Genomic DNA, 27,395 nt, shown 5'->3' with positions numbered 1-27,395 from the left:
GTCTCAGGGTAGTATTTTTAATGGTTGTGTGGAATTTGTGGTTTTATAGGTGTACGGCGGGATGTTTCCCGTTCCGGGACCATGCTTTTACTTCCGTTTCCGTATATTTACGGTCACCGTACTTTCCGGTTGGCGCTCACTGCGGTGTCCGCTGAGATGGGTGGCGGTATTGCACCTAGGGCGCCGTACGGCGGCGGTGTGGGCCGTTTTGGGGTCATTTCCGCCATCGCGGACTTTGCACTTCCGCCATGGCGTGGTGCTCGTGCCCGATGGGTCGGAATGAGCCGCACTTTGCTCCATCGTGCAATGGCGGAAACGCTATTTACGCTATGGCGGTCCGGTCGGTTGATTTCCGCAAGGGTCGTAATGAGGGCCAATGGCATATGAGGAGGTACACAAAGCTTCTAGGTGTTGTTTGGTTACTTGCCCACCCATTGATTGCCCATGGCCATGTTAATCCCTATTGCCATTATCACCCACTTCCGGCCCCTCCCTGCCAAAAGCACATCCTACAGGTATCGCTTTGAGATAGCTTTATGAGGTTTTACCATCAAACTGTTTACTCAACGTGTCTGCTAGTGTTTTTTTAAAGCAGTCTTCTGAGAGTTAACGACTTATTTGGAGCAATTGCAGCTGTAAAAGCGTTATGGTCTAATACAAATTTCTTACCCAGGTCTGCCCTCAGCCAATCAATTCATACGCACTATGTTTGTCCTTCACGGAAGTCATGTTAAAAACAAGCATTGGCAAAGCCAACAGTTTGGGCTTTTGTATTAGTATTAGGCATTTGCCAGGCACTGCTACTTGCTGTCCAGGTACGTGCAACATTTTGCAGCTGCTACCATCGATGGCCAGTAATACCAATACGGTAGTCCCTGGCAAAGGCATTTCCCATGTCTACACAAAAGCCAAAACTGTTGGCATTACCAGTGCCTGTGTGACTGAGTTGTGTGGAATGGCATTACATGACAGTTGTCACCCGTTATAACATTACAAAGAACATGCATGACTAGAGGGTGGGAAGACTGGCTAAGAGGATTGGAGGGAGGGCAGCGTGTGGGTGCCAGGAGGGAAGACGTTTCAGATGCTCATCAAACAGAACATTGACAACTGAAATGCTCCAAGAAAAACATGTTCAGACTTGCACCCTCGAATTAAAAGGCATAAACACGCAAAGGTGTATTTTTCAGACAGTTTTTTTTAGATTTAATTTTCGAACTGAAGACCTACATTCAGATTGCTATCACAACAGAGATGTTGCCTTCAATTAGCAGGGGACCAGGGGCCAAGTACTAAAAATAAAGTGGGGGGGGGCTCATTAACATACCGATTGAATGTGCCATCTGTTCGTCTGTTTGTGTTTGTGTTGCGCGCAGATGCGTGCAGGCTCCTGGTGTGTTATAAATAAATAAATAAATGTGGGGTCACCAGAAATTAGCATATCAAGGTGTCCTCTAAAAAAAGTGGGGGGACTCTGTCCACCCATGTGTGCCCTCGACCTGAGCCCTGATGAGAGTAAAGGTCCCTTCATGGGTGACTGAGTTGTGTGGAATGGCATTACATGACAGTTGTCACCCGTTATAACATTACAAAGAACATGCATGACTAGAGGGTGGGAAGACTGGCTAAGAGGATTGGAGGGAGGGCAGCGTGTGGGTGCCAGGAGGGAAGACGTTTCAGATGCTCATCAAACAGAACATTGACAACTGAAATGCTCCAAGAAAAACATGTTCAGACTTGCACCCTCGAATTAAAAGGCATAAACACGCAAAGGTGTATTTTTCAGACAGTTTTTTTTAGATTTAATTTTCGAACTGAAGACCTACATTCAGATTGCTATCACAACAGAGATGTTGCCTTCAATTAGCAGGGGACCAGGGGCCAAGTACTAAAAATAAAGTGGGGGGGGGCTCATTAACATACCGATTGAATGTGCCATCTGTTCGTCTGTTTGTGTTTGTGTTGCGCGCAGATGCGTGCAGGCTCCTGGTGTGTTATAAATAAATAAATAAATGTGGGGTCACCAGAAATTAGCATATCAAGGTGTCCTCTAAAAAAAGTGGGGGGACTCTGTCCACCCATGTGTGCCCTCGACCTGAGCCCTGATGAGAGCAAAGGTCCCTTCATGGGTGATTGAATTTTATGGAATTATGTATGGTGGTAGGCAGGGTCCCTGCTTTGGGGATTGAGTTGTATGGAATGATATTTAGTAGTAGCAAGGGTCCATGCTTTGCGGATTGAGTTGTGTGGAATGATTTCTAGTGGTAGGCAGGGTCCCTGCTTTGGGGATTGAGTATTATGGAATGCCATTTAGTGGTAGAAAAGGTCCCTTTTTGTGGATTGAGTTGTGTGGAATGATGTCTAGTTGTAATAAGGGACCCTGCTTTGGGGGTTAAGTTGTATGGAATGACCTTTAGTGGTAGAAAGGTTCCTTGCTTTGGTGATTGAGTTGTATGCGATGACGTTTAGTGGTAGCAAGGGTCCCTGCTTTGGGGATTGCGTTGTGTGAAATAATGTCTAGTGGTAGCAAGGGTCCCTGCTTTGGGGATTGAGTTGTGTGCAGTCGCATCTGGAGCATTTCAAGTGCCAGGTGGAATTACCAATAAACGATCTCAGACCCAAATAAGCGGGCAGACTCAAAGAATATGGCAACATACTACCTTATTATCAGCTCAAATAAAGTAGGGAACCCTAGTGAACAAACAGATTGCAGCTCACACACTCTCAACTATATTTCGATTACACAAAAGCTTTATACCAGGATATACGTCAGCTATGACATTATCCTACATGGCAAACAGTAAAAACCTATCAAAAGGAGGGATTGGTTAAGGCAACATATATACTTATACTTTATTTAGGTGTTAGTAGCATAATTGGCTGCTCCCTATCAGGCAGACATGTCTTGCACTACTCCTTACTACATATAATACAGATTAATAGCAGAATAGCAGCAATGGATTGACTTCTGCAACAATGTATGGTGCACTGCTACATAGGCCCTGATGATTGGTTGGAATTCTTTCCCAAACCTGGCCATTCGGCTCATTAACAGCACGTAAGCAAAACAAAATCCAGGTGCAGGGAGCAAGTCAGACCACTGCCCACTTGGTCAGTTAGCCTACCATCTCTCATCGGTTAGGCCATAAGCCAAGGCTTCTTCTCTGTAGTTGACCTTGATGACTGTTCTCTTCCTTGGAACTTTTAAGGAAGTGTAGGTACATTGCTATCTTCAGATGGAGCTTAATGAATAGGCCTTGTTTTTGAGTTTCACATTACGTGTGAGGAGACCGCCATTGTGTCCATTTCAACCTTTTATTAAGTGCTAGTTCATTCATTTGGGCTGGGTGCTATTACTCCTCTTGGCCTCTGGAGACTTGATTGCTCTGTTTTGCATATGCTTTCTTAATCTGTAATTGTTAAATACTTGGCACTTTCAAATGTTTTCTCCTTTACTTAATCTAAGAAAAATATGTCATGCATATGTAGCTTATCCTCTTTGGCTCCCCTTGTGCCTTGCAGTTGCCTCTTGATGTGGCATCTTTCATCCCAAGCCAAACGGATATTCTTTGTTCCTGGCACAAAGCTGTTTTTCCAGCACCTGTCAGCTCTACAGTTCTGGTCTCCACCTTCAAGGCTTTTTGCTTATTATTAATATGAAACCAACGTCCATCTTTCTAGCATGGCCGCTTTACTCATGTTATATTTTCTCCTGCAGCAAGCTTCTGTATGTCTCATCTATCTTGTATTTCTGCGTATTTACATTTGAGGATTCTCTTCTTACTTTTCTTCCTAGTGTATATGATTTCTTAGTAGTCGCATACATGTTTCTCTTGTTACTTCAGTTACATCTTCATTCTTTAAGTATTTGCATATCGTTTCAGTGCGTCCTAGTGTCTTCTCTTCATGACGTCACTTTACTCTGACCTGATTTCACTTATAGCTCTTTTATATTCAGTGGTGTATGCAGACATCCTTCCACCTCATCAGTGCAAGGGTACATTCGATACGGTTGTCTAAGTGCATAACGTCTTTCATATTTTCGGTGTAGTATTGGGATGATACCTGGTGTCACACACAGTGCTCTCATGTTCTTCCAGTATGACCGAGGTGAGGGGGCAGGCACTAGAGATGACGGATACATCTGCCTCTCTACAGATGTGTGGAATGACATTTGATGATACTGGGTTTCTATTTTTCTTGTATTCAGCTGTGTGGTAATACCTTTGATGATCATCCGGGTGCCTGCTCTGGTGGATTGAATTGTGTGGAATGTAATTTGACTTTGTCAATGAATTTCACTTTATCAAGTGAGCTGGGTAAATGGATATTTACTAATTAAGGTATTTTCTGTGTGTGTTAAACTGTGTGAAATGACATTTAATCTGTCAATTTCCCCATCTTTACTTCTTGTAGTCCGAAAGTGTGAAAAGGCTTTTTTAAATGTTAGCTTACGACATTTTAAAGCGGCTGGCCTCTAGTGAGCCATATACACCATGGGAACATGGCTGATGAAAGAACTTTTGTGGCTACTGTACAAAGATGATGTTAGTCCACCCATGAAACTATAACTTTTTCCATTCAATTTTGCTTACATTCTGAGCACCATTAATAGGTATTAACAATCCTCAGCTCAGTTATAGACCTTCGACCAAAGTTAGGAGCCCCAGTAAAGCAATGACCTTAACCTCAATCCTGGACCATAACCGGCCGGTAACCCCGAGCCCTCACCAAGGTGTACATTGCTTTTGGCAACCGGACATGTGAGCCTGGGTGCTAATTGCTTTTTTTTCAAGGGGATTCAGCTGTGTCTGTCTCGCATGTGCCAGATTCCCTTAAAATACTACAAACAAAGATGGCAGAAATGATAAAGAAACAGAGTCCCTTTTTTATGTCCATGGTGGCTGCGATGGTGAAGGACGACCGCAAGGGACGAGAAGACGAGGTAAGTGCGTGAGGATGGTTGCATGGTAGGTGGTGGCACTGAGAAGGACGTCGAGGGTTGATGTGAACATGTGTGGGGCATGAGCAAGGCTGGGATAGTGTGGGGGCGGAGTGGACAGAAAAAAATGGCAGCCGGGTTGGAGTTGCTGGTGAGTTGCATGATAGGAAGGGAGTTATCATTCAATAGCGCACATATTCCTGGCCACCAGATGTGATGGTGTCTCTTGCCCTGGTGCGAATAAAGCAAAATTATGGGGTTTCCAAAAACATGATAATGATATCTATTAACCCCTCACTGTGAAGAAGCATGAATTGGAAAACCAAATTAACCAGCCTTTTTCTGACTCTCATAAAGCGAGGATTTTCAAACACGCAGGTTGGAAGCGCCCAAGATATTTAAAGTTGTCTCTAGATGTCTATACTCCAGTGTTATCATTTTGGGCAATAACACACCGCATTATTCAGCCACATAAACAAGTGTGTGTCTGGACGTGTTATACCTCCTGGCATGTTGTTAATACTCACCACCTCCACAAGTGACCGTGCATGGGAAGAAATCCGTCTGCCTCCATTGATGGCTAATAGGTTGGTAGAAAAAGAACTGCACCACGCTGTCTTTCGGAGCAGAGTACCTGATCTGAAAAGGTGTTTAATAAAACAGCTGCATTATTATGCAAGCAAACACACCCAACGTCATCACATTGTCACCCACAGCCTACAATACAAGAGGGTGAACCAAGACCCCTAAGATCACCATTCCATTCCTTTAATGCAATGATTTCATTTGTATTTCATTTAATTTAATTTAATCTAGTGGTTTGATTTTTGAGGTGCTATGTATTCGAGTTTGTGCTGTATTTTTTCTCTTTTGGTTTCTCTATCCTCTCTCCTTGTTGTAGTATTGGGATTTGGCAATTAAAGTTTTATGTGATATAATGTAAAATGTACCAGGTGTACATAAAACCTTTTAATGTACCAGGTGTGCATAAAACATTTTAATAAAACATTAAAAAACAACTGAAATTGAGTGCAGTTTAACATTTCTTTGTAGAGTATTTTTGCCCTACCCTCTTCACCCCATCACACTCACTTAGAACTTCCTTTTCTACCCACGAATGCCACATCACTCGAAAGCAGCACAGCAGCTAGATGACTCCATGTCACTGGTGATATTATATGCCAGTTCCAGGCTTTCATTTCTCCATCAAGGCATTCTTGAAAAGACAATCCTTGGTCACTTATAATGCACAAAAGTAATTAAAGTAAATGCAAAAGCCAGGCCTGGCGTACAGTGTCCCCAGTGATATGGAGTTTGGTGGTAACCTTACCTAGGACCAAACTGAAGGCAATGGCAATTCTGAAGATCTGCTCCAAATTCTATGTTACGTTATGCCATCTAGTTATAGAAAGAGCACAACTCCTGCTCCTGGTTTGTCAACTTTGAGAAGCCTACATCGATCTTAATTGAGTGAAGAACAGGGTTTTAAGTTCAATTAGTACCCGACGGGGGCGTGGCTTAAATCTCCCAGCCAATGAAGAGGCTCGGAGTGGGAACATTGCGCTCCTAGCCTCCTCAGTATGAGAGGCCGCCATCTTCCCCGTCGGGTTGCCAGGTAAGTGCTCCCACTTGCCCCATGCCCCCCTCTTCCCTCCCTCCTTTTCCACAGCTTGAGCTCCTTCGACCCCATTCCCCTGCACTTATCACCTTGTCATGCACTTGCATGGTTGGATTGTCACAAGGCCAATACAACCATTTTTGTTGCCCACTTTTTTGATTCCCATGTCTATCCCCTTGTGGTGGCTGGAAACACCTGTGTATAGGCAGCATACAAATGTCCAATAAATAAATAAATAAAATCCCACTTACCTTCTTTTTCTTTCTCCTGCTCTGAGAACACTACTGTTAGCAGCATGTCCTGCTGTGCAACTTGCCTCCTTGGAAAATGAGAAGCGACTGCTTGGTCCCTTCTCACCTGATCCATGGAGGACAGCCTTTATTGAATTTTTTTAAGTTGCGCAACTTAAAAAAAACTATTAGTAACCTGCTCGGTGTGCTAGAAGCAATAGGCCAATAAGCAATAAGCTTCTCTCTGGCCTGTAACTATGGGCCCTGGGGCATTAACTGAAACGGTAACGCCCCCCACACCCCAGCCAGGGGCTTATTGCTTAAGTAGCTCGGCAAGGAAGAGGATGGTGAGTCCACATGGCTGTCCCTGGGATTGGAAGTTCTCTGTCTCATTTCCTGCTTCAAGGCAGATATTTTGCTTCCTCTGTCCCAGGGAAAGGTATGGCATCTCCCGATGGGCAAGGACTGCCATGAATTCTCCTTCCATGCAAAGCCGCTCATATACAGTTTTTCTGCACGGCAGGCCCCGCAGGAGGGACACATACTACGTTTCCCACACTAGCGGGTCTCCTCAGCTGTTTTGAACTTCCACGCCTAGAAACACTCTCCAGCAGGATCAGTCTTTAGGCATCATGGGAGTTGGCGTCCCAAACATCTGGAGAGTTACAGGTTGCCAGCCCCAGGAGACTGATGACCCTAGTGTGACATGAATGATTTCCATTGGATTTTTGCATTCTATCAGTTATTGACATTTCCTGGAAATGCAAAGACACACTATGATAATCCTGTTGTATTTGGACCTGAATTGCAGACAAAACTGGTGAGAGATGGTATATTTGTGAACGCCATGTATGTCCATTCTGTTATGAAGGCCATGAACTTGCATACAAATAGTTGCCATGTGTCCTAAGCAAATTGAGACTGCTGCTCTGTTCAATATTTGAAAAATAAAATGAATAGAGTCTGTTGTAAACCCTCCAGAGATGCAGTAATTTGTTGTGTTTGAGAAAACTCCCATGAAGTCACCCTCTGAAGCGATTGTTGCTTTAATTGAATCATGTGTAGCGATCTCATTAAGGCAGGAATTTGCATTTTTCATCTGTGCTTTGATCACATCCTCCTGTCTGGTTTAAACATGCCTTCGGCCCTCTGTTCCCTGTCTGCGAGCATCTGCTAGAGCGGTGGTTACAGTGCAAGAACGAGGAAAGGCCTAAGACGCTGGATGGACTGGATGGACTGGCCTAACAAAGGTGGACTGAAACCCCGTGTCTTAGTTTTAATAAATTCCATACGATTATAAGGGATAGGGAGTTTTTGCTGCATTAGATTGCATTAGATTTCATGGAGGTAGAAATCATCAAATTCTTTACAACGCATCTTGCTCAAAATAGATGTGGTCGGATTTAGGTGTATAAGGTTTGTGGGGCCTCCACCCCACATATATTTTCGGCAGAATCCTCCCTCAAAGAAATCACATGGAACCTGATTATACAGGAAGATGGTCCCCTTGCAAAGTTGCTGTCTATTCTTAGCATATGCCTGCCCTCTGCTCCTGTCTCTATCCGTCACCTTCTCCTCACCGATGACCCGCCTCCGATCACACCTTAAAGCAAGAGGACCACTGGAAATAAAAGGTGGAGCTCTGGGCTCCCACTCCCAGGACAGATCTTAGATTCAATGGGGGGACCTGGCAGAAAACCATCTTGGGGTCCTTAAGCAGCATTGTTGGGACTGCAACTCAGAGCGCCCTAAACCAGTTAAAGCCCTTGTTAGACCTGTTCTACAGCACAAAAGGAGCCTAGCAAGAATAACATCAAACATTATCCCACTGACGTGTAGCATTCTATACTTGGAGTTAGCATGCTTTTTCCTTTAGGACCATTTCCATTAGTACTAATTGGTATTAGCTCCCGGGGCGAGGGGCGCAGACAAACAGGCTCTGTGGATTGCGGCTGAAACCTATAATCTGAGCGCGCGTTTCACGGAACTCGCAGACTGCCTCCCCTCTGGGGGCCACCATCTTCCCTGCTCCTACCCCCCATCCGCTTGTATCTTTTTTTTTTCAGATATCCCAACCCCCCTCCCCGTGCCCGCCACCGCAGCAGCTTCCCTTTTCCGTCCGCCATGGTCATAGAAGAGGGGCTCCATACAGAGCCCTGCCATCTATAACACTGGTGGCCATTTTGGATCAGTATTTTCATTCATTGAACGTGACTCGCGCAGCATCCCGTTCAATGAAGGAAAATGCTTTTTTTTTAGCACACCAGTTTATCACTTTGCTAACCCAGAGTGCTACTCGCCCTAACACCCCGTTCCAAGGGCTGGAACTGGGGGTGGGGGAGATGGCCCAGAGCCCTCAGTAACCACCCTCGATTCGTTTGGGTCGTTAATTTGGGCTGCCGGGCCGTTACCCCTCGTTCCAGCCCTTGGAACGAGGTGTTAATGGCACAATATAATCGAGACCAAAGACCCGATGGTATTCTCTAAAAGAAACAAAGACATATAGGGACAAGTAACTTTAGCTAAGGAATACACTTTCCTTTAGCAGAGAGCAAGATTGCAGAACATGGCTTTTTTTTATTTCTGGCCCCTCCTTCAAATATATGTATAAACATATATCCTTAATGAATAACTGAAAATAGTTGCAGGGTGGCATGTCTCGACCAATCAAAGGGCCCACAAGGCTGGCATTACTCACTGCTAAGGGCCGGCATTCCAAGCCCTCGGATCAGATATGTGTGTTTTGCTGGTCAGCCTCACCACTCTGTGCCCCCACGGCACGCTTCCCTCTCTGAAGCCGGCCTCCACACCAGTCTCCCTCGTGGCTCCGCTCCTGATCGCCCACCATTGGAAATGAGGCGGGGCCATTTCCACCTGTGCCACCTTTAAAGTAGTTTGTTCACATTAGAAACAACCGGAAAACACTGAATGTGCTGTTTCTCAAGTAAGTAAATCGTATTAGTGCTGCAGATGTTATACCAAGGTAATGATAGTAATACACCCCTCAGTGCCATGATTTCCTGGCTGGTAAAAGTGCCTGGGTTCTCTTAAAACACCTTGCTTCGCTGTGTACCTTTAACTTGGTCAATGGGCCATTGCCTCGGGCCCCTGGGAAAGCCTTTCAGTCGTGCTTAAACATTCGCAGCCACTCCAGCTGTGCAGACATAATCTCCACTATCTTGATGTTTCCCAAAGCACCGCTGTATAATCTTTAGCTCAGGTGAACTGCCTGGCGTGGCTTATGTATTTATTTTTTAATTTAAATGTTTGGTTTTAACATTATAACAACACATACAAGGATTACATAATAACGTAAGCAGTTCATTAAAGGGGAATGGAGGACAAAAAATAAACACTGGAACTTTCAGCTGAAACACCAGTGGGTCTGGTGCTGGGTTGGGGAGGCCATGCTGTGCTTTTTTGTAAAGCGTAACAGAGTGGTCAGCAAAGATAGAGAAGTGGGGAATAGTTGTGTGTTAAGGACAGCACACCATCATTCATCCATCCAGCAAGACAGCTCCTAAAGCGGATCTGCATTGTTCTCTTATTTATTTAATTGTTATTTTTATAACGTGCCTAATACCGTACCTGAATTTGGTTTCTAAGCGTGAATCTGGGTTGTGAACCTCTGTTGCTCTGTGTGATCTTGTTTCCAAGACCAGCACGTTGCCCCTGTGCTATCCTCCGTTCACTATCCTTCACACAGGAATGTGCTTATTGGTTATCAAGGTGGTTTGATTTCACACTTTTAGGTTCCTGAGGTGTGCTTCATTTTTCACGGATTTCGCATCCACCAAACCCAGTAGTATCACTATCACTAGTCATTGGTGGTTCTCTAGTCACGGTGAGCCTGCAACATTGGGAGGAAAGCGAAAGAAGGTGCAAGGAGAGGAGGAGGAGGGGAGTTTTACCTCACAGGAGGAGGGAGTTCCCAATAGATAGCCGAGGATGGTGGCGTGGGAGGCTTACTCACTGGGGGAGGCCTCAGGACAGAGAGTGGGAGAGGAGACAGAGCCATTGGAGGATGCCCCGACTATTAGCTCAGACAATAGGGAGGTCCGGTCTCTTCTAGCCACCCCCAGAGGCAGGGGGGTGGCAGGGCCTCTAGTGGATGTCCCACTGAGACATTGCCATTTGAGGAGTTGGAGGGCATGTTCCTTGTGTGGGAGTAGAGGGCGGCCACAGAAAGCCCCCTGGAGGAACACCATGGAATGTCTGGGTGGGGGGCAACGAGGAGGAAGTGGTCTTCACCTAGCCAGGTTTCCCCTCAGGATGAAGGGGGAGTCCTGCAGTAGCAGGTTCAGGAGGAGAGCACGTGCCTCATTCACTGACTGCAAGGGACGGACACTGACTGGTGTGTCACCTGCCTCCCCTAAAGTCTGCTCCTCTTCCCACTGAATTCCAGCGAGCAGAATTCTCTTTACACACCTCTAGCACATACACCAAAAGGAATTGCCTCCCGGTTCTTCCGAATCTGGTGGAAGAATGATCTAACTGACGGGTACTCCTTTTACCATCTACAACAGAATAATAGGCCAAGTTACCACTACTGACATTTACAGGCCAATTCATGGAATGAATGTGCGCTGAAAAAACAGCGCACGCGTGCGAAAACGTGCGATTCGCAGTGAAATAGCGAAAATCGCAGTGCAAGTGCGATTATCGCATAGAAAACAGCGCACATCTATTCATGGAAGTCCGTGCACGCGCAAAATGTGGGATGTGCGCTGAAAAAGTGTGCGGCGCACGCTGGCGCACGCTGGCGCACAGGTCATCGAACGCCGTGCGATAAGGCCACAGCGAATTCGCACATAGCGCGGCGCACATAACAAAAGTAGGCGTAACACGGGGCGTTACACGCAGAATGGGGAACAACTCGTGAAAATGTGGGCGTCACGGGGGAAGTACAGGAGGCAAGTGCGCGGAACGCCCACACGCTCGCCTACAACACGCATTCATGGAATTGAATAGGGAAAAACAGCGCACGGCCAAAGACGCGCACAGGCCCATACATGTCCACCACACAAAAGCAGGCGGTAGCGTCCCTGCGCAGGAAAAAAATGTGCGCCAAATTAAGCGCTAACATAAAGCACCTATATACAGCTCTGATGAATGTCCCATACTGGGTCCTCTTGGACAAATGACGTGCAAAGGGGTACGCGACAAACACGGTCACCCGCTGTGTGAATAATAGCGTGTGCGTGTATTTCGGGGGTGCGCGAGAAGTCCTACACGCGATTGGCCTGTGCGCGTGTATTTCAGGGTTGCGCGAGAAGTTCCACACGCGATTGGCCTGTGCGCATGTATTTCAGGGGTGCGCGAGAAGTTTCACACGCGATCGGGCCTGGGGGAGCGGGGTACGTGTATTTCAGGGGCTCCCGGGTGGTTTTTACGCGCGATCAGGCCTGGGGTAGCGGGGTGTGTGGATTTCAGAGGTGCGCGAGAAGTTTCACACGCGATTGGGCCAGGGGGAGCGTGTGCGTGTATTTCAGAGGTGCGCGAGAAGTTCCACATGGGATCGGGCCTGGGGGAGCGTGTGCGTGTTTTTCAGGGGTGCGCGCGAAGTTTCACACGCGAATGGCCTGGGTGCGTGTATTTCAGGGGTGCGCGAGAAGTTCCACATGCGATTGGGCCTGGGCGCGTGTATTTCAGAGGTGCGCGAGAAGTTTCACACGCGATCGGGCCTGGGGGAGCATGTGCGTGTATTTCAGAGGTGCGCGAGAAGTTCCACACGCGATCGGGCCTGGGGGAGCGTGTGCGTGTATTTCAGGGGTGCGCGAGAAGTTTTACACGCGAAGGGCCTGCGTGCGTGTATTTCAGGGGTGCGCGAGAAGTTCCACACGTGATTGGCCTGGGCGCGTGTATTTCAGAGGTGCGCGAGAAGTTCCACACGCGATTGTCCTGTGCGCGTGTATTTCAGGGGTGCGTGAGAAGTTCCATACGCGATCGGGCCTGGGGGAGTGTGTGCGTGTATTTCAGAGGTGCACGAGAAGTTCCACACGCGAACGGGCCTGGGGGAGCGTGTGCGTGTATTTCAGGGGTGTGCGAGAAGTTCCACACGCGATCGAGCCTGGGGGAGCGTGTGCGTGTATTTCAGGGGTGCGCGAGAAGTTTTACACGCGAATGGCCTAGGTGCGTGTATTTCAGGGGTGCGCGAGAAGTTCCACACGCGATCGGGCCTGGGGGAGAGGGGTACATGAATTTCAGGGGCTCGCGGGTGGTTTTACACGCGATCGGGCCTGGGGGAGCGGGGTACGTGTATTTCAGGGGCTCGCGGGTGGTTTTACACGCGATCGGGCCTGGGGGAGCAGGGTACGTGTATTTCAGGGGCTCACGGGTGGTTTTACACACGATCGGGCCTGGGGTAGCAGGGTACCACTCACCGTCTGCCTTGCGTGTAGAAGAACGCGTAGCCAACACCCACCCGCTGTGAAGTAATAGCGTGTGAACCCCAACGCCTGCAAAACACACGCACCGCACCCCACGAAAAGCAACGCCCGTGCGCGATACGTCACAGACGCGCATACGCGCTAAAGGCCTTTGGTCCAATGGAATCGCGTATGCATGCTGACGCGCTTACGCGCTAAGGGCCTTTCCTCGAATTACACGCTGACGTGCAGAATTTTCACGTGCCAAATCACTCCGTATTAATCTGGCCAAGCGTAAGCACATGGAAGACCACGCTCCTGCCCAAAAGGCCGAATTACTGCCCCCCAGAGCCCTGAGCAGCCTCCCACGAGCCATCTGCTGCTACCTGCCTGCCTGCTGCCACCGTGCCCTGCCATTTGGTGCCTGCACATCAGCCATCTGCAGGGCTTCAGTTGCTGTGTCCACCCCTGCTGGAACAGAACACTCCTGACTGGGATACCATCGCTCCACAGCCCAGCCCCAGGACCCAGTTGCCCACCCACGCCTGCCTCGGGGGTCGCCATGTCGGGGCAAACACCATCCGAGACCACTGGCGACCCCCAGCCAGAGGGGCAGAGGGCCACCAGCTTCAGTCAGAAGGAAGTTGGTGTCCTGGTGGAGCTTGTCCTGGGGCATTATGATGCCCTCTTCGGATCACCACGCGCCGACAAGGAAGGACGGGACAGGATCTGGGACGACTTTGTGGTTGCCATCAACGCGGAGGGGGTGGCAACCCGCAACATCAAGCAAGTCAAGAAGCGCTGGGAGGACTTCAGGTCCAGGACCCTCATAAAGGCCCGGCGCCTCGTGGAGGGGGGCCGGGGCAGCATGAGTACCATCCAGCTGAGGGTCCTGGAACGCATACGCCCAGCGCTCCATGCCCAGATCCTTGAGAGGCATACCCGTCTGGAGTCGAGCGGTAAGTGGCCAAGCATTGCTGTGTGAGACAGGGCATGTTGCAGTGTGCTGGTTGTCTGATACTTGCCTGTATGTGTGACATAGGCCATGTACACGTGTGTGTGTGCAGGGACATCATGGTCATGCATGTGAGACCAGTAATGTGTGAAGCACACGGTTGGTGTATGTGTTTAAATGCAACATGGGGAGCCCTTTGCGGAATGGACACCTGAGAGCATGCCAGTGTCTATTCCTGGACATGGGTGGGGGTGAGGGATGGGTGCTGATGCCATGTACATGTATGGTGTCCATGTCTGTGTTTCTGTACTGCGTGTCTGTGACTTGTGAATGCCATGGATGCATGACACATGTCTGTGACAATGTTCAGAATCACTGATGCAGCCTAGTTATCCTTGCATCCACTGTGTCTGGGGTGTACGAGTCCAGATGGATGAAAGTACGTTGAAGTGTGTGCATGTGATAGGCATGACCCATGATGCATGTGAGTCCAAAAACAACATTGTATGCTTCAAGAGTCCCTTGGACATGTTTGCTTATGTCCATAGCATGCGCCATGCCTGTTACTGCATGTGTTTTGCCTGCACTGACCCATGTGTTGTGGAGGGACATGATGGAAGTGATCTTTGACAGTGCCACTCATCTGCTATTGCTTCCTGTCTAGGGGACCATTGTACAGTACCCTGATGATTGTGTTCTATGTCTCCCTCTACACAGCGCAAAGTGAAGAAGAGGGCGGAGACGGCGCTGTGGAGCTAAGCGGCGGGGATGCCCCCACGGCTGCAGCGGAAGGGGTGGGTGAGCCCCCACAGGGGCTTGCAACGGCGGAAGACGGTGTGGAGCCATCCAGGTTGGTGGTTTCCACAGAGGAGGAGGAGGCCGCTACTGAGCCGCACATGGGGCCTGGTGGGGGCATCCCTGCTGGTGCAAGTGGTGCAGTCCAGGGGCAGGGCCAGGAGGCAGCACAGGTCGCCGTGGAGGTGCCTGTGCATGTCACTGTCCCTGACACTGTGACTGCACCACCATGCACCAGCAGGGATGCCCCATCCCAGGCCCGTCCGCAGGTAGGGAGGATGTCCATGTCATCTGACTCCCCTCCACCTGCGGACGAGGGGACCCCTGGCCTTATGGAGAAGGTCCTGATTGGTGTCGCGTTGCGCACGGCTGTCATTCGTGATGAGGTGCGTGCTTCCCGGGGGGAGCACGCACGTCATCACGGAGAGCACCGTGCCAACGTGGCCCAGTTGGGAGCGGTCATGGTCAGGGGTCTCGTACATGTGTCGGGCACTCTGGCGACCCTCTCCTCCTCTGTGGAGGCTATGCGCCAGTCGTACTCCATGCCGTCTTCCGGCCCAGATGCCGCCAGGGCCCCCTGTGGACCTGCCCCGACCAATGCGGCCACCTTGGTGGGGATCCCATCCCTGCCACAGTCGGGAGTCGGAGGTCCAGCAGGGGTGGACACACCAGCAACTGGACCCCAGCAGATGGAGGATGTGACGGCATCATCGGGCAGGGCACATGCACGACAGCGTCGGTGGATTCCATCAGCCTGGATGCCGTCGTGCTGGCACAGGCAGTTGCGTCGGAGGCAGCGGCAGGCTTGACGAGGGAGGCATCATGGCTCGGGGCCATCAACATCAGGGGTGCAGGCATCGGCCGGAGGGCAGGAAAACCCTGGAATGGGAGTGGCTTCCGTGTGGGAGCAGTTGGTGTGGAGCGGCAGCGGGCAGAGGAGGAACGGCTCACAATGGTAAGGGCGGAGAACTCCATGCGGAGGGCGCTGAGGCGGGCTGAGTGCCTCGAGGATCTTCGCAGGGAGTTGGAGCTGGACACTGCATTATCCCTGCGAGACCTCGGGGCCAGGGAACATGCCCGCCTCCAAGCCATTGAACAGGAGTTCAATGATGCCCTGGCCCATGACAACAACCAGTGAGCCTTCGGACTAGCCCGCTGCCCTTGTAAATAGTTATGTAGTTAGTGTTAGGTTTCCTTTGCTTTTTTATTTATTTTGGACCTTTTGGACAATGGACCACATTTTTGTATATAGTTTTTTCATTAGGTAGTATTTTTATATAGGTTTCATTTCTTCAGTTGGGATCATGGACCCTGGATTGTTTATCTGTATATAGTTGACTGTTGGATTTTAGTTTTTTTTTGGGATTTACCCATGGAGCAATGGTTTTCAGTTTTGTTTTTACCTTGGATTTACTTTCTTGAACTGTGACTTTGGACACCTTTCCTTTGGATTATGATTTGTGGTTTTTCATTATTTTACGGACATGCTGCTTTTGGTTTTTGATTCCCATTGTCATTTGTTTATTTTTAATTCCATTTATGCTGTTTTTAATACATTTTTTTCATGAAACTTCAATGTGTAGTATCATCTCATTGGTATCATGCATATCATGATATGGGTTTTGAGATTCACTGACACCCATTGGGTGTATGTGAGGGACATGTGTTCATTTCCAAACTTGCAATTGGGTTTCTATCATGTCATTGCCATTTCTAAGTGGGTGTATGCAATACTCGGGTGGGTGTTTGGCATTTGGAGGCTGACCATAAGGGCCAGGGATCTAGATTGTGATGACATGTTGGATGGGGGACATGTGTGGGGGCCTGCTGGCAGGTGCCCCGCAATGCTGGGGGGTGGGGGTGCAGGGGGACATGAGTGGGACATGAGTGGGGGCCTGCTGGCAGGTGCCCCACAATGCTGGTGGGTGGGGGTGCAGGGGGACATGAGTGGGACATGAGTGGGGGCCTGCTGGCAGGTGCCCCGCAATGCTGGGGCGTGGGGGTGCAGGGGGACATGAATGGGACATGAGTGGGGGCCTGTTGGCAGGTGCCCCGCAATGCTGGGGGGTGGGGGTGCAGGGGGACATGAGTGGGACATGAGTGGGGGCCTGCTGGCAGGTGCCCCGCAATGCTGGGGGGTGGGGGTGCAGGGGGACATGAGTGGGGGCCTGCTGGCAGGTGCCCTGCAATGCTGGGGGTGGGGGTGCAAGGGGACATGAGTTGGTGATCAGTAGTGCAAGGAGACATGTGCCTTTGCTGGGGGGCATGCCCATGTTGGGTGGGCTGCCTGCAGGACATGACCAGGGATGCAGGGTAGTCCCCTGTGGTGTGGGCTGCCTGCAGGGGCTGTGGAGGGTGTACAGGGAACACCTGGGAGGACCCACACTGCCAAATCACATGTAGGACTCCCCGGCACCCCTGAAATAAACGTATCCTGCTGAGATCGCGTGTGAAACTTCTCGCGCACCCCTGAAATACACGTACCCTCCTGAAATCGCGTGTGAAACTTCTCGCGCACCCCTGAAATACACATACCCTGCTGAAATCGCATGTGAAACTTCTCACGCACCGCTGAAATACACGTACCCTGCTGAAATCGCGTGTGAAACTTCTCGCGCACCCCTGAAATACACATACCCTGCTGAAATCGCGTGTGAAACTTCTTGCGCACCCCTGAAATACACTTACCCTGCTGAAATCGTGTGTGCAAATTCTCGCGCACCCCTGAAATACACGTACCCTGCTGAAATTGCGTGTGAAACTTCTCGCGCACCCCTCAAATACACGTACCCTGCTGAAATCGCGTGTGAAAATTCTCGCGCACCCCTGAAATACACGTACCCTGCTGAAATCACGTGTGGAACTTCACGCGCACCTCTGAAATACACGCACACGTTCCCCCAGGCCAAATCGCGTGTGGAACTTCACGCGCACCCCCGAAATACACGCGCCCAGCACGATCGCGTGTAGAACTTCTCGCGCACCCCTGAAATACACGCGCCCAGGCCAATCGCGTGTGGAACTTCTCGCGCACCCCTGATATACACGCACCCAGGCCATTCGCATGTAAAACTTCTTGCGCACCCCTGAAATACACGCACATGCTCCCCCAGGCCCGATCGCGTGTGAGACTTCTCGCGCACCCCTGAAATACACGTACCCTGCTGAAATTGTGTGTGAAAATTCTTGCGCACCCCTGAAATACACGTACCCTGCTGAAATCGCGTGTGGAACTTCATGCGCACCTCTGAAATACACGCACACGCTCCCCCAGGCCAGATCGCATGTGGAACTTCACGCGCACCCCTGAAATACACGCGCCCAGCACGATCGCGTGTAGAACTTCTCGTGCACCCCTGAAATACACGCGCCCAGGCCAATCGCGTGTGGAACTTCTCATGCACCCCTGATATACACGCACCCAGGCCATTCGCGTGTAAAACTTCTTGCGCACCCCTGAAATACACGCACACGCTCCTCCAGGCCCGATCGCGTGTGAGACTTCTCGCGCACCCCTGAAATACACGTACCCAGCCCAATCGCGTGTGAAACTTCTCACGCACCCCTGAAATACACGCACCCAGCCCAGTCGCGTGTAAAACTTTCCAAGCACCCCTGGAATACATGCACACGCTCCCCCAGGCCAGATTGCGTGTGCGCCCAGCTCAATCGCGTGTGGAACTTCTCGCGCACCCCTGAAATACACGCACCCAGCCCGTTCGCGTGTGAAACTTCTTGCGCACCTCTGAAATACACGCACACGCTCCCCCAGGCCAGATCGCGTGTGGAACTTCACGCGCACCCCCGAAATACACGCGCCCAGCACGATCGCGTGTAGAACTTCTCGCGCACCCCTAAAATACACGCACCCAGGCCAATCGCTGTGGAACTTCTCGCGCACCCCTGAAATACACGCACCCAGGCCATTTGCGAGGAAAACTTCTCACGCACCCCTGAAATACACGCACACACTCCCCCAGGCCAGATCACGTGTGAAACTTCTTGCGCACGCGTGTTCCCGAAACCCGTAATACACGTTCCCCGCTTTGCGTTTGCTGTTTGCCAGTCCGGTAAACTGGTACAGGGTTGGCGCAACCCTTTGCAATGGTTTTGCGATCTTGATGGCTTTTCCTTGCACGAGGGCATTCTTGGGGGTGTAACTGGCGCTGCTGCAGGGTCGCTGCGCCACTCTGCGCCACGTCTGCTTTTGGGGCCGAGAATCCATGAATACGCTGTGCGCGGAATTTGATTTTATCGCACGCGGCTGGCGCAGACATTCGCACGGGCACGCTGTGCGCCAGCCGCGTGCGACACTTTTGTGAGGAATTACATGAATCGGCCTGTTAACCCTCTGGCCTACAGGATATGGAGGAATAATTTCAGGTTTTATCGTAGCTGCCAACGTATCAGTAGGAGCATCCTTTGAGCGTCACAACGATTTAGCCAAATAATAATTTACTGTTACCAGGCCAGAAACAGTGCTCAGTGTCCTTACACATGTTGCATGAAAGAGCATGCTTAGCTGCTCTGAGAATACCATGGTTGCGATTTGGTGCAGTGTAAAACCTTATAACATAAAGTGGGAAAACAAATGTGTTCATTTTTCAGGGAGTTACACTAAAAGAGTTTCCAAGAGTGCAATCTTGCAAATCTGGTTCCTTAGAATGCACGAGGTGTAATGTGGTTTTTGAATAATATATGGTATGGGACTAAACACTGACAAGATTTTTCTTTTCTTTTTTGTTTTTGAAATTGACATGGTTTTCATTTAAAAGTTTCTGAATGTTGTGTTTTTATATTTTTTTCATTGTCTTGACTAACGAAACTAACCCGGATTTGAAAAAGGCGCATGTTGTACGCCGAAACACGTGTCATCCAAGAGGGGCTGAAAATTCAAAATAAAAAACTTTATCAAATACAACAGAACTTTTGGATTTGTCATTCATAGCGAAAGGAAATACTCAAGTAATTTATCTTGGCGCAAATAAGAGCAGGCACAGTTGCAACTTTTGCTACAGTTTACAAACGGAGTAGAGGAACTCAAGTGTCACCGTAGTGACCTGCACTCATGCGACAAAGAACGAACCACAAAAGACAAAAACCCTAAAAAGGCTAATAATCACCAAGTAACCCCGATTTGGTCGCGAAGGTACAGGCCTATGATATCTCAAAAAAGTTCCTCAATGTTACACAACTGTTCATTATAGATACCAAGTACCACGCAGACCACTCCTAGAATAACCAATAAGAATGGCTGAATACTTGGAAAATAGAGAGGAAGAAGCCAACAACTTATTCTCTCCCAGAGGTAACAATACCCATGCTTTCAGTTCAGCACCCCGAAAAGAGAGGACCTTCGATACAAATTTGTGAAACTGGAAAGGGCCTCTCGTAGAGAAATAGATAAGTATTGGGAGATAATCTCTTTACAGAACTACCTATCCAAAGAACAAACACCAAGAGGACTTTGCATTCTTATTTTCCCAGACTTTAACAAAGATGAGGACAAAGATTTAGCAGACAACTGGGAATCAAACCTCAACCAATGCTCAAAACAAATGTTGGGAATGCTAATTGAACATGCGCAAAGAGAACACAAAAGCACAACAGAAGAAATAGATAATATCAAGCAAGAAATCAAGGAAGCAAAAGCTCTTGATGTTACAAAGGAAAAAAAAATTCAGAAAATGTATGAAATCCTCAAAGAATACCAAGATGACATAAAATTAAGGAAACTCAGGAAATTCTATCGTGATGACAGAGACTATCAAGATGATAAGGTGTACACGTTTCAGGAGAAATATAATAAACTCACTTAACAAGTTTCAAGAGAGAGCACTCCCAACACCTTACCAGCAAGCTCGGAAGCAGAAGATGAATCAGGAAGAAATTTGGATGCAGTGCAGGGGACAATTAAGCCAAAAAGCCATGGTTTCCTGAACCAAATTAGACGCTTTAAAAGGGGAAATAAGAACATTCCGACTAAACAGGTCCGTTTTCAGATGAACAAGGAACCAGACACCTCACAGAATACAGTCAGAGCAGAGGCAGGAGAGGATCACGAGGATCTAAGAAACCCAGACGGTCTAGACGCTTATCGGCGACTAACACGAGCAGCAGCACGAGAAGTAGCAAAAACAAAGAAATAAACGGTCTAGTGATGAATATATCAAGCCAATCTTTAACCAAAGATGAAATCAGCTTACTTAACAAAGGGTTGTCATTTGCCCCGATGAATTTTTTTGAACCTATTGACGTACACATAGATCTCTTTAAATTTGTTTGAAAACTGAAACTGAAAAAGTTTTTTGCAACGCAAGTAGACAAACAGAAACCAACACCAGAAAGAAGGAACAAAAGTGACATAACCATTGAAGAACTTGGCAACATCCATCTACTGAGATCCCTGCGGGAAGCTAACGACTATCCAATACATCTAACAATGCAGGAGCTAGAGATGCAACAAGCAACTTTAACCAATAAGGTACTCAAACCCAAATCAAAATTCCTACCACAACTGTCCCCTGACAACATGGTGGATGCCTTTTACAAATCGATAACACACGATTTATACCAATTGACAACAAAATCAAAACAAACAAAGAAGTAGGAAGCTTCCCAACAACTTGACCCATCAGGAAAGAACAGCAATACTAAATCTACAACTGAACAAAGATCTGGTTATTAAGGAAGCAGACAATGGTGGAAATATCATCATAATGAACCGTGAAGACTACATCAAGATGGCTAACAACCATCTAGAGACACCAAACTGGTATAAGAAACTGTTAACTAATCTAACTTTGAGGATATTACAAGAATTGAAAGGTCAAATAGATGGATGGCACCAACAAGGATTAATTTCAGATGAAGAAAAATCACATCTCTATGTAACCAAACCAGTAATTCCGACTATATACTTTCTCCCAAAAGTACACAAGACCTTTGATATCATCCCAGAAGGCAGGCCAATTATGAGTGGCATTGGATGGGCAACAGAACCAATGGCAGAATATATTGACAATGTGATAAGACCAGAAGCATTTAAAATCAAGGTGTATCTGAAAGACACTACTGCTGTCATAAAAATTTTGGAGGAAATACATTGGAAAGAGACTTACCTGCTAGCAACCTGGGATGTCAAGGCACTCTACACATGGATTGGGCACCAACTAGCATTAGAAGCAATGGATTACACTTTCAAGGACAAATCTGCCTCACACTTTAAATATGTGTGCATACTTAAAGAGATGCTAATGGCCATTTTGGAGAACAACATCTTTACTTTTGCCAATCAATTTTTTCGACAAATCCTTTCAAGGACAAATCTGCCTCACACTTTAAATATGTGTGCATACTTAAAGAGATGCTAATGGCCATTTTGGAGAACAACATCTTTACTTTTGCCAATCAATTTTTTCGACAAATCCGTGGGGTTGCCATGGGCGTGAAGTACGCCCCGGCCCTAGCTAATCTAGTAATGGGGATGTTTGAAGATTTGTTTATCTACTAGTTTCAAGAATACAAGAATAAGATAATAAAATGGTCAAGATACATTGATGATGTATTAATTATTTGGAATGGAACACCAGACGAACTTGAATCATTTTTACGTCAAGTAAATGTAAACCAATTTGGTTTGGAATTTACCGGCCAAAGCAGCAACTTTGAAATTGACTTCCTGGATTTAACCATTTTTGTATCCTCCAATCGATTACATACAAAAACCTTCAGGAAAAAAACGAAAGTAAACTCTACACTATTCTCAACAAGTTGCCATCACCAACCAGTCATCCGAAACATTCCTAAAGGAGAATTTATCCGTGCAAAACGGAACTGTACGGATTTATCAACATTTGAGAAAGAATGCACAACCTGTTGTCAAATCGTTTTTCAGCTAGAGGGTACCCTTAAAAGGCAATTAAAACTGCAAGGAAAAAAGCTCTAAACATGACGAGACAATCAACATTGACTCAAAGAATAAAGGAAACACAACTAGACAATACGATTCAATTAATCACTACGTACTGCACAAATAATAAAGAAATTAAGAGAGTCCTTAAAAGAAATTGGTATCTACTGAAGCTAGACCCACACATGGGCAAATGTATCCAGGACCATCCCACGATAGTATATAGGAAAGCTAAAACTTTGAAAATTATCCTAAGCCCATCACTGTTGCCAGAAAAAGAAGAAATGAGACCAACAACCTGGTTACAGCAACCTATGTCGGGGTTCAGAAAGTGTGGCTTTTGCACCATGTGCAATTATGCAGTACCAAATACAGATATGTTCACAGACAAGAAAGGAGTGAAAACTCGGATTAAAGAACAGATAAACTGTAGATCAAAATACGTTATCTATGCTATAATATGTGTTTGCAATCTGGTTTACATTGGAAGTACCATTCGAGAATTAAGAACAAGAATTAGAGAGCACATTTCAACAATTGGCAGCAAAGACAAGAACCTTCCACTGTCACATCACTGGCAGCACCACCATCAGTTACATAATAAAAAGGACATCAAATTTGTGGGCCTCAAGGAGATCAAAATGGGCAAACGTGGAGGTGACCAAGAATTACGTCTGTGGCAGGAAGAAGCCGGACTGATCTGTCATTTCAAAACTGTTGAACAAGGTCTGAACTCGGACAATGAGATGGTTCACTTCCTATGATATACATGTCACATGTTTCAATCCTCACTTACACTATGAGTGAGAATGCATAATGTGTCTACTGTACTTTTTTAATGAACATAAACACCATTCATTGAGATACGGATCACCACTACTGGCACGAGTAGGCCAATCTGGTGCCGGATAAGATCAGGCCAGAATATATAACTAGAAAGAGGAATAACATAAACCCATAACGAAATTCATGTGCGAAATAGAAATTCCCAAAATAAATAAATTAAAAAAAAATAAAAAAAAAGAATTCTGGCATAAGGACTACATTGACCAGAATCCCTCACACCTTGGCAATCGGGGGATATGGACTACCAATACTAACACAGGCAGAGCAATAGGATGCTAAAACTACACCAACTATAACCCCCCCCCCTTTTTCTGAACCTATTCTCTAAGTGCCCTCTAGTCCTTTCAGAACTAGGACATATTCAGGTGAGGATTTTTCTAAAATAGAAATAAAAGGTCAAATGACTACCCTAACCACAATCCTTCACACTCTGGTATAAACAGTGACAACTACTTACTTTTGAGGCATTGCACTCGAAATTTACTTTTATAAAAAACGTTTTGCTAACTGCACAATATTTTAGCAATATTTGTCTTTAGCAATTACCTATGATGGCAAACATTTACTCACATTGACATTTTAATAGTCTTTCTACCAAATAAAATCGACTGGTGATTTATGACTGGGATTGGAAAGGGGCCATACTAACATAACATACAGAGGAACATGTTAATTCATCCCAAAACATGGCCGCCACGTTTCCAAAACAACAGCAAGTGAAGAAGGACTTAGGTCCCTAGGGGTTTTAATAACAACCAGAAAGCCCCAAGTGAGAGGAAACCCGACGCTTGTAGCGAGAGCATCAGAATTTTCAGGTAAGCCCTGGGAATGGGAGGGAAGCCCACCTTTCAAGATAGTTACACGCTTCATATCGTGCTGAACAGAACCTCCCATCAGTAAACTAAAATGCATTCACAAATGATGGGACTTAGTCCCAAATATAACGTTTTTTTAGCATGTGTTTACCGACATTATGCATTCTAAAATTGTTAAGTCAGCACCCAGGCAGTACCGCGCCTGGTTAAACAGAAGCCAGCAGCTGTGAACCAATTGCTGTTTATAATTGCATATATCATGTGTTCTAGAAGTATGCACGCTACACGCTGCAAAATTTAAACAAGTAATTTGACTTTTACACTTGCTTGTTTGCACAGGAGGGATTGAGCCCAAGACTAAAAGTGCTTCATTTACAAGAAGAACATTATTCTTTGTGTGAACCGTAATGACACATTAAAGGGTAAGAGATTATTTACATGTAACCCACTGGCAGTAATAAAGTAGGCAATCACATTTAGTGACAGCAATGATACCGTAAACAGCACTTTGAATAAAATGAAATACAATTAGCAGGAGTTTCCTAACCTCCCTCCCTTCCTTCCACCTTTGTTCCGTTACAATGGCACACATATATCTATTTTTATAAAAATCTGGTTCCTTAGAATGCACGAGGTGTAATGTGGTTTTTGAATAATATATGGTATGGGACTAAACCCTGACAAGATTTTTCTTTTCTTTTTTGTTTTTGAAATTGACATGGTTTTCATTTAAAAGTTTCTGAATGTTGTGTTTTTATATTTTTTTCATTGTCTTGACTAATGAAACTAGCCCGGATTTGAAAAAGGCGCAGGTTGTACGCCGAAACACGTGTCATCCAAGAGGGGCTGAAAATTCAAAATAAAACACTTTATCAAATACAACATAACTTTTGGATTTGTCACTCATAGCAAAAGGAAATACACCAGTATTTTATCTTGGTGCAAATAAGTGCAGGCACAGTTGCAACTTTTCCTGTTTTGGAGCACATTAATTTCTATTTCATGGCCATTCCCTCCACTTTGGCTGGTTGGCTGGCACAGGCCAGATTATCTAACATTTGCACTGGTTCTAAAAAGCGAGCAAATGCTTTGATAATGCTTTTGATGAAATGGAGCAAACAGGTTTTGTCACAATCCATATTATCTAAATATGTTTGCACTAAAGCACACATGAATCAGGCTGTTTTTTGTATCATCATATCTCACTGTACCATGCCTGCCAAAATTGGGTCTGCAGGTATGGGATTTGTGTTGTACACCTGTGGGGAGGCAGGACACCCGGTATGGGCTTTCTGCTGTGGGGTTGGGGAGGCAGGACCCCAGGCCCGACGGGTGTGGGGGGGCCATGATGTCAGGTATTGATCTTTTGCCTGCTCCTCCAGTGTTTGGCTCTTTGGCAGAGTGACCAGACGTCCGGGTTTTTCCCGGGACAGTCCTGGGAAATTACCTGATGTCCTGGGAGTTTTTTTATTTTATAAACCCTGTCCGGGGTTTCGCCTATGTTCCTTTTTTTTGTCGGGACCCGATTTCGAAATTCCAAAATCGGGTCCCGGCACACCTTTTCCTGTGCGAATGGGGGTGAGAAATGCTTTTCATGCCCCTATTTCCTCCCCTTCACCTCGCCGGCACTCTCCTCCAATGAGACGAGTGTGCCTGTTAGCACCCCTCCCCCCCACCGCAACAGGCCAGTGACATAGAAGTAGGACTAAAGTTGTATGTGTATTTACTTTCGTCCTAGTTCTATTTCCATGGCCCGTCCCGGGTTTGTTTGTTTTTTTAAAATCTGGTCACCCTACTCTTTGGGCCACATCCAGACCCTTGGCTCAGACCTGCCTCCCCACCACAATATGGACACCCAGCAGTAGGCCCACATGCAGCTATTTTATTCAATATGGCCAGGAAGTTTACTTGTGACACAGGCCCAATAATCCACACACGCCAGTAAATAACACATTCAGAGAAATGTTACCTTCACAATGAAATCTGCCCCCAGTGGCCCCTGTGTCTTTATTGTTTCTCTTTCCGGTCCTTTCTGAAAGTCAAGGGTGGTGTTTTCGATGACGTAAACTCCAGGAGTATTGAAGCTGTGCTCGCCCTTTTCGCCCTGCAGGGTCTTCGATTCAATGACTGGAAGGAAACAAGACACAAGTCACATTTAGGCGGATGGTACAACACTTCCAAGGAATGTCCCCGTGTGGGGGCCCACAGGACGGGACCCATAGAGAAACAAATGCCACAGATTGCCCCCTCCCGTTCTACACAGGCCTGACCAGGAATTCTCCCACGGGGAGTCTAATTACCCCCATAATCACCCGGGGCAATTTGAAAAGCTGAACAAAGTGGATAGAAATGGTCTGTTTCTGATCATCTCAGTTTCTGATGCTAATCCATCATCTGGAGTGTGCAGGCATTAATCAAGCAGAGAGGCCCTTGCACGCAATGCATAGTGCATTTGGCTCTGAATTTCTCAGAAGTCATGTGGCCACACACACACATCCCCGCTGCACAGGTTTTGTGGCGGTGAGTTGGCAGATTGTACAGCATTGAGTGTCTCACCAGTGTTTACCCGCCCTGCGCATAGGACCCAATGTAAGGCCTCCGATAGCTCTAATGGTCAATGACGTCATAACCCGGATGCTGCTGATGATGACCCTATCATTGGCCCAGATGAGTGCGGCACCTCCAGCATTCCCAGCCAATGTTGCAACAGCTTTCAACACTTCTCTCCCCTTCAAAATAAGGATGACCCCCAGCCTATGACTTCTGTGGCTAGATGGCCCACTACCTATAGTGTTTCATAGAGCGCTATATAGGCCACCTCGTGCACACATCAAATCCCTCCACGACCACCGCCCCCTCCCCTCAAGCCACCGCGCGCCAGCACTGCTCTGGAAATAGGGCTGCGCATGACATT

The 27,395-nt window shown here is 47.2% G+C and overlaps 1 protein-coding gene across 2 annotated transcripts in view; it reads right to left on the bottom strand.

Annotated features, from left to right (window-relative positions):
* The window catches only part of ADAMTSL3 (ADAMTS like 3), a 1,638,295-nt gene that overhangs the window by 506,716 nt on the left and 1,104,184 nt on the right, over positions 1-27,395 (bottom strand). For both annotated transcript variants that reach the window (XM_069625001.1, XM_069625002.1), the window contains exons 9-10: positions 26,451-26,608; positions 5,470-5,581 (exon numbers count right to left, since the gene is read on the bottom strand). In XM_069625001.1, coding sequence (XP_069481102.1) covers positions 5,470-5,581; positions 26,451-26,608 — 270 coding nt within the window. The remainder of the gene's footprint in view (positions 1-5,469; positions 5,582-26,450; positions 26,609-27,395) is intronic.

The sequence above is a fragment of the Ambystoma mexicanum genome, chromosome 11 (genome assembly GCF_040938575.1).
Source record: "Ambystoma mexicanum isolate Mex_15411 chromosome 11, UKY_AmexF1_1, whole genome shotgun sequence".
Lineage (NCBI taxonomy): Eukaryota > Metazoa > Chordata > Amphibia > Caudata > Ambystomatidae > Ambystoma > Ambystoma mexicanum.
The sequence above is the reverse complement of the archived record's forward strand: the minus strand, read 5'-3'. Positions and strand labels throughout refer to the sequence as shown.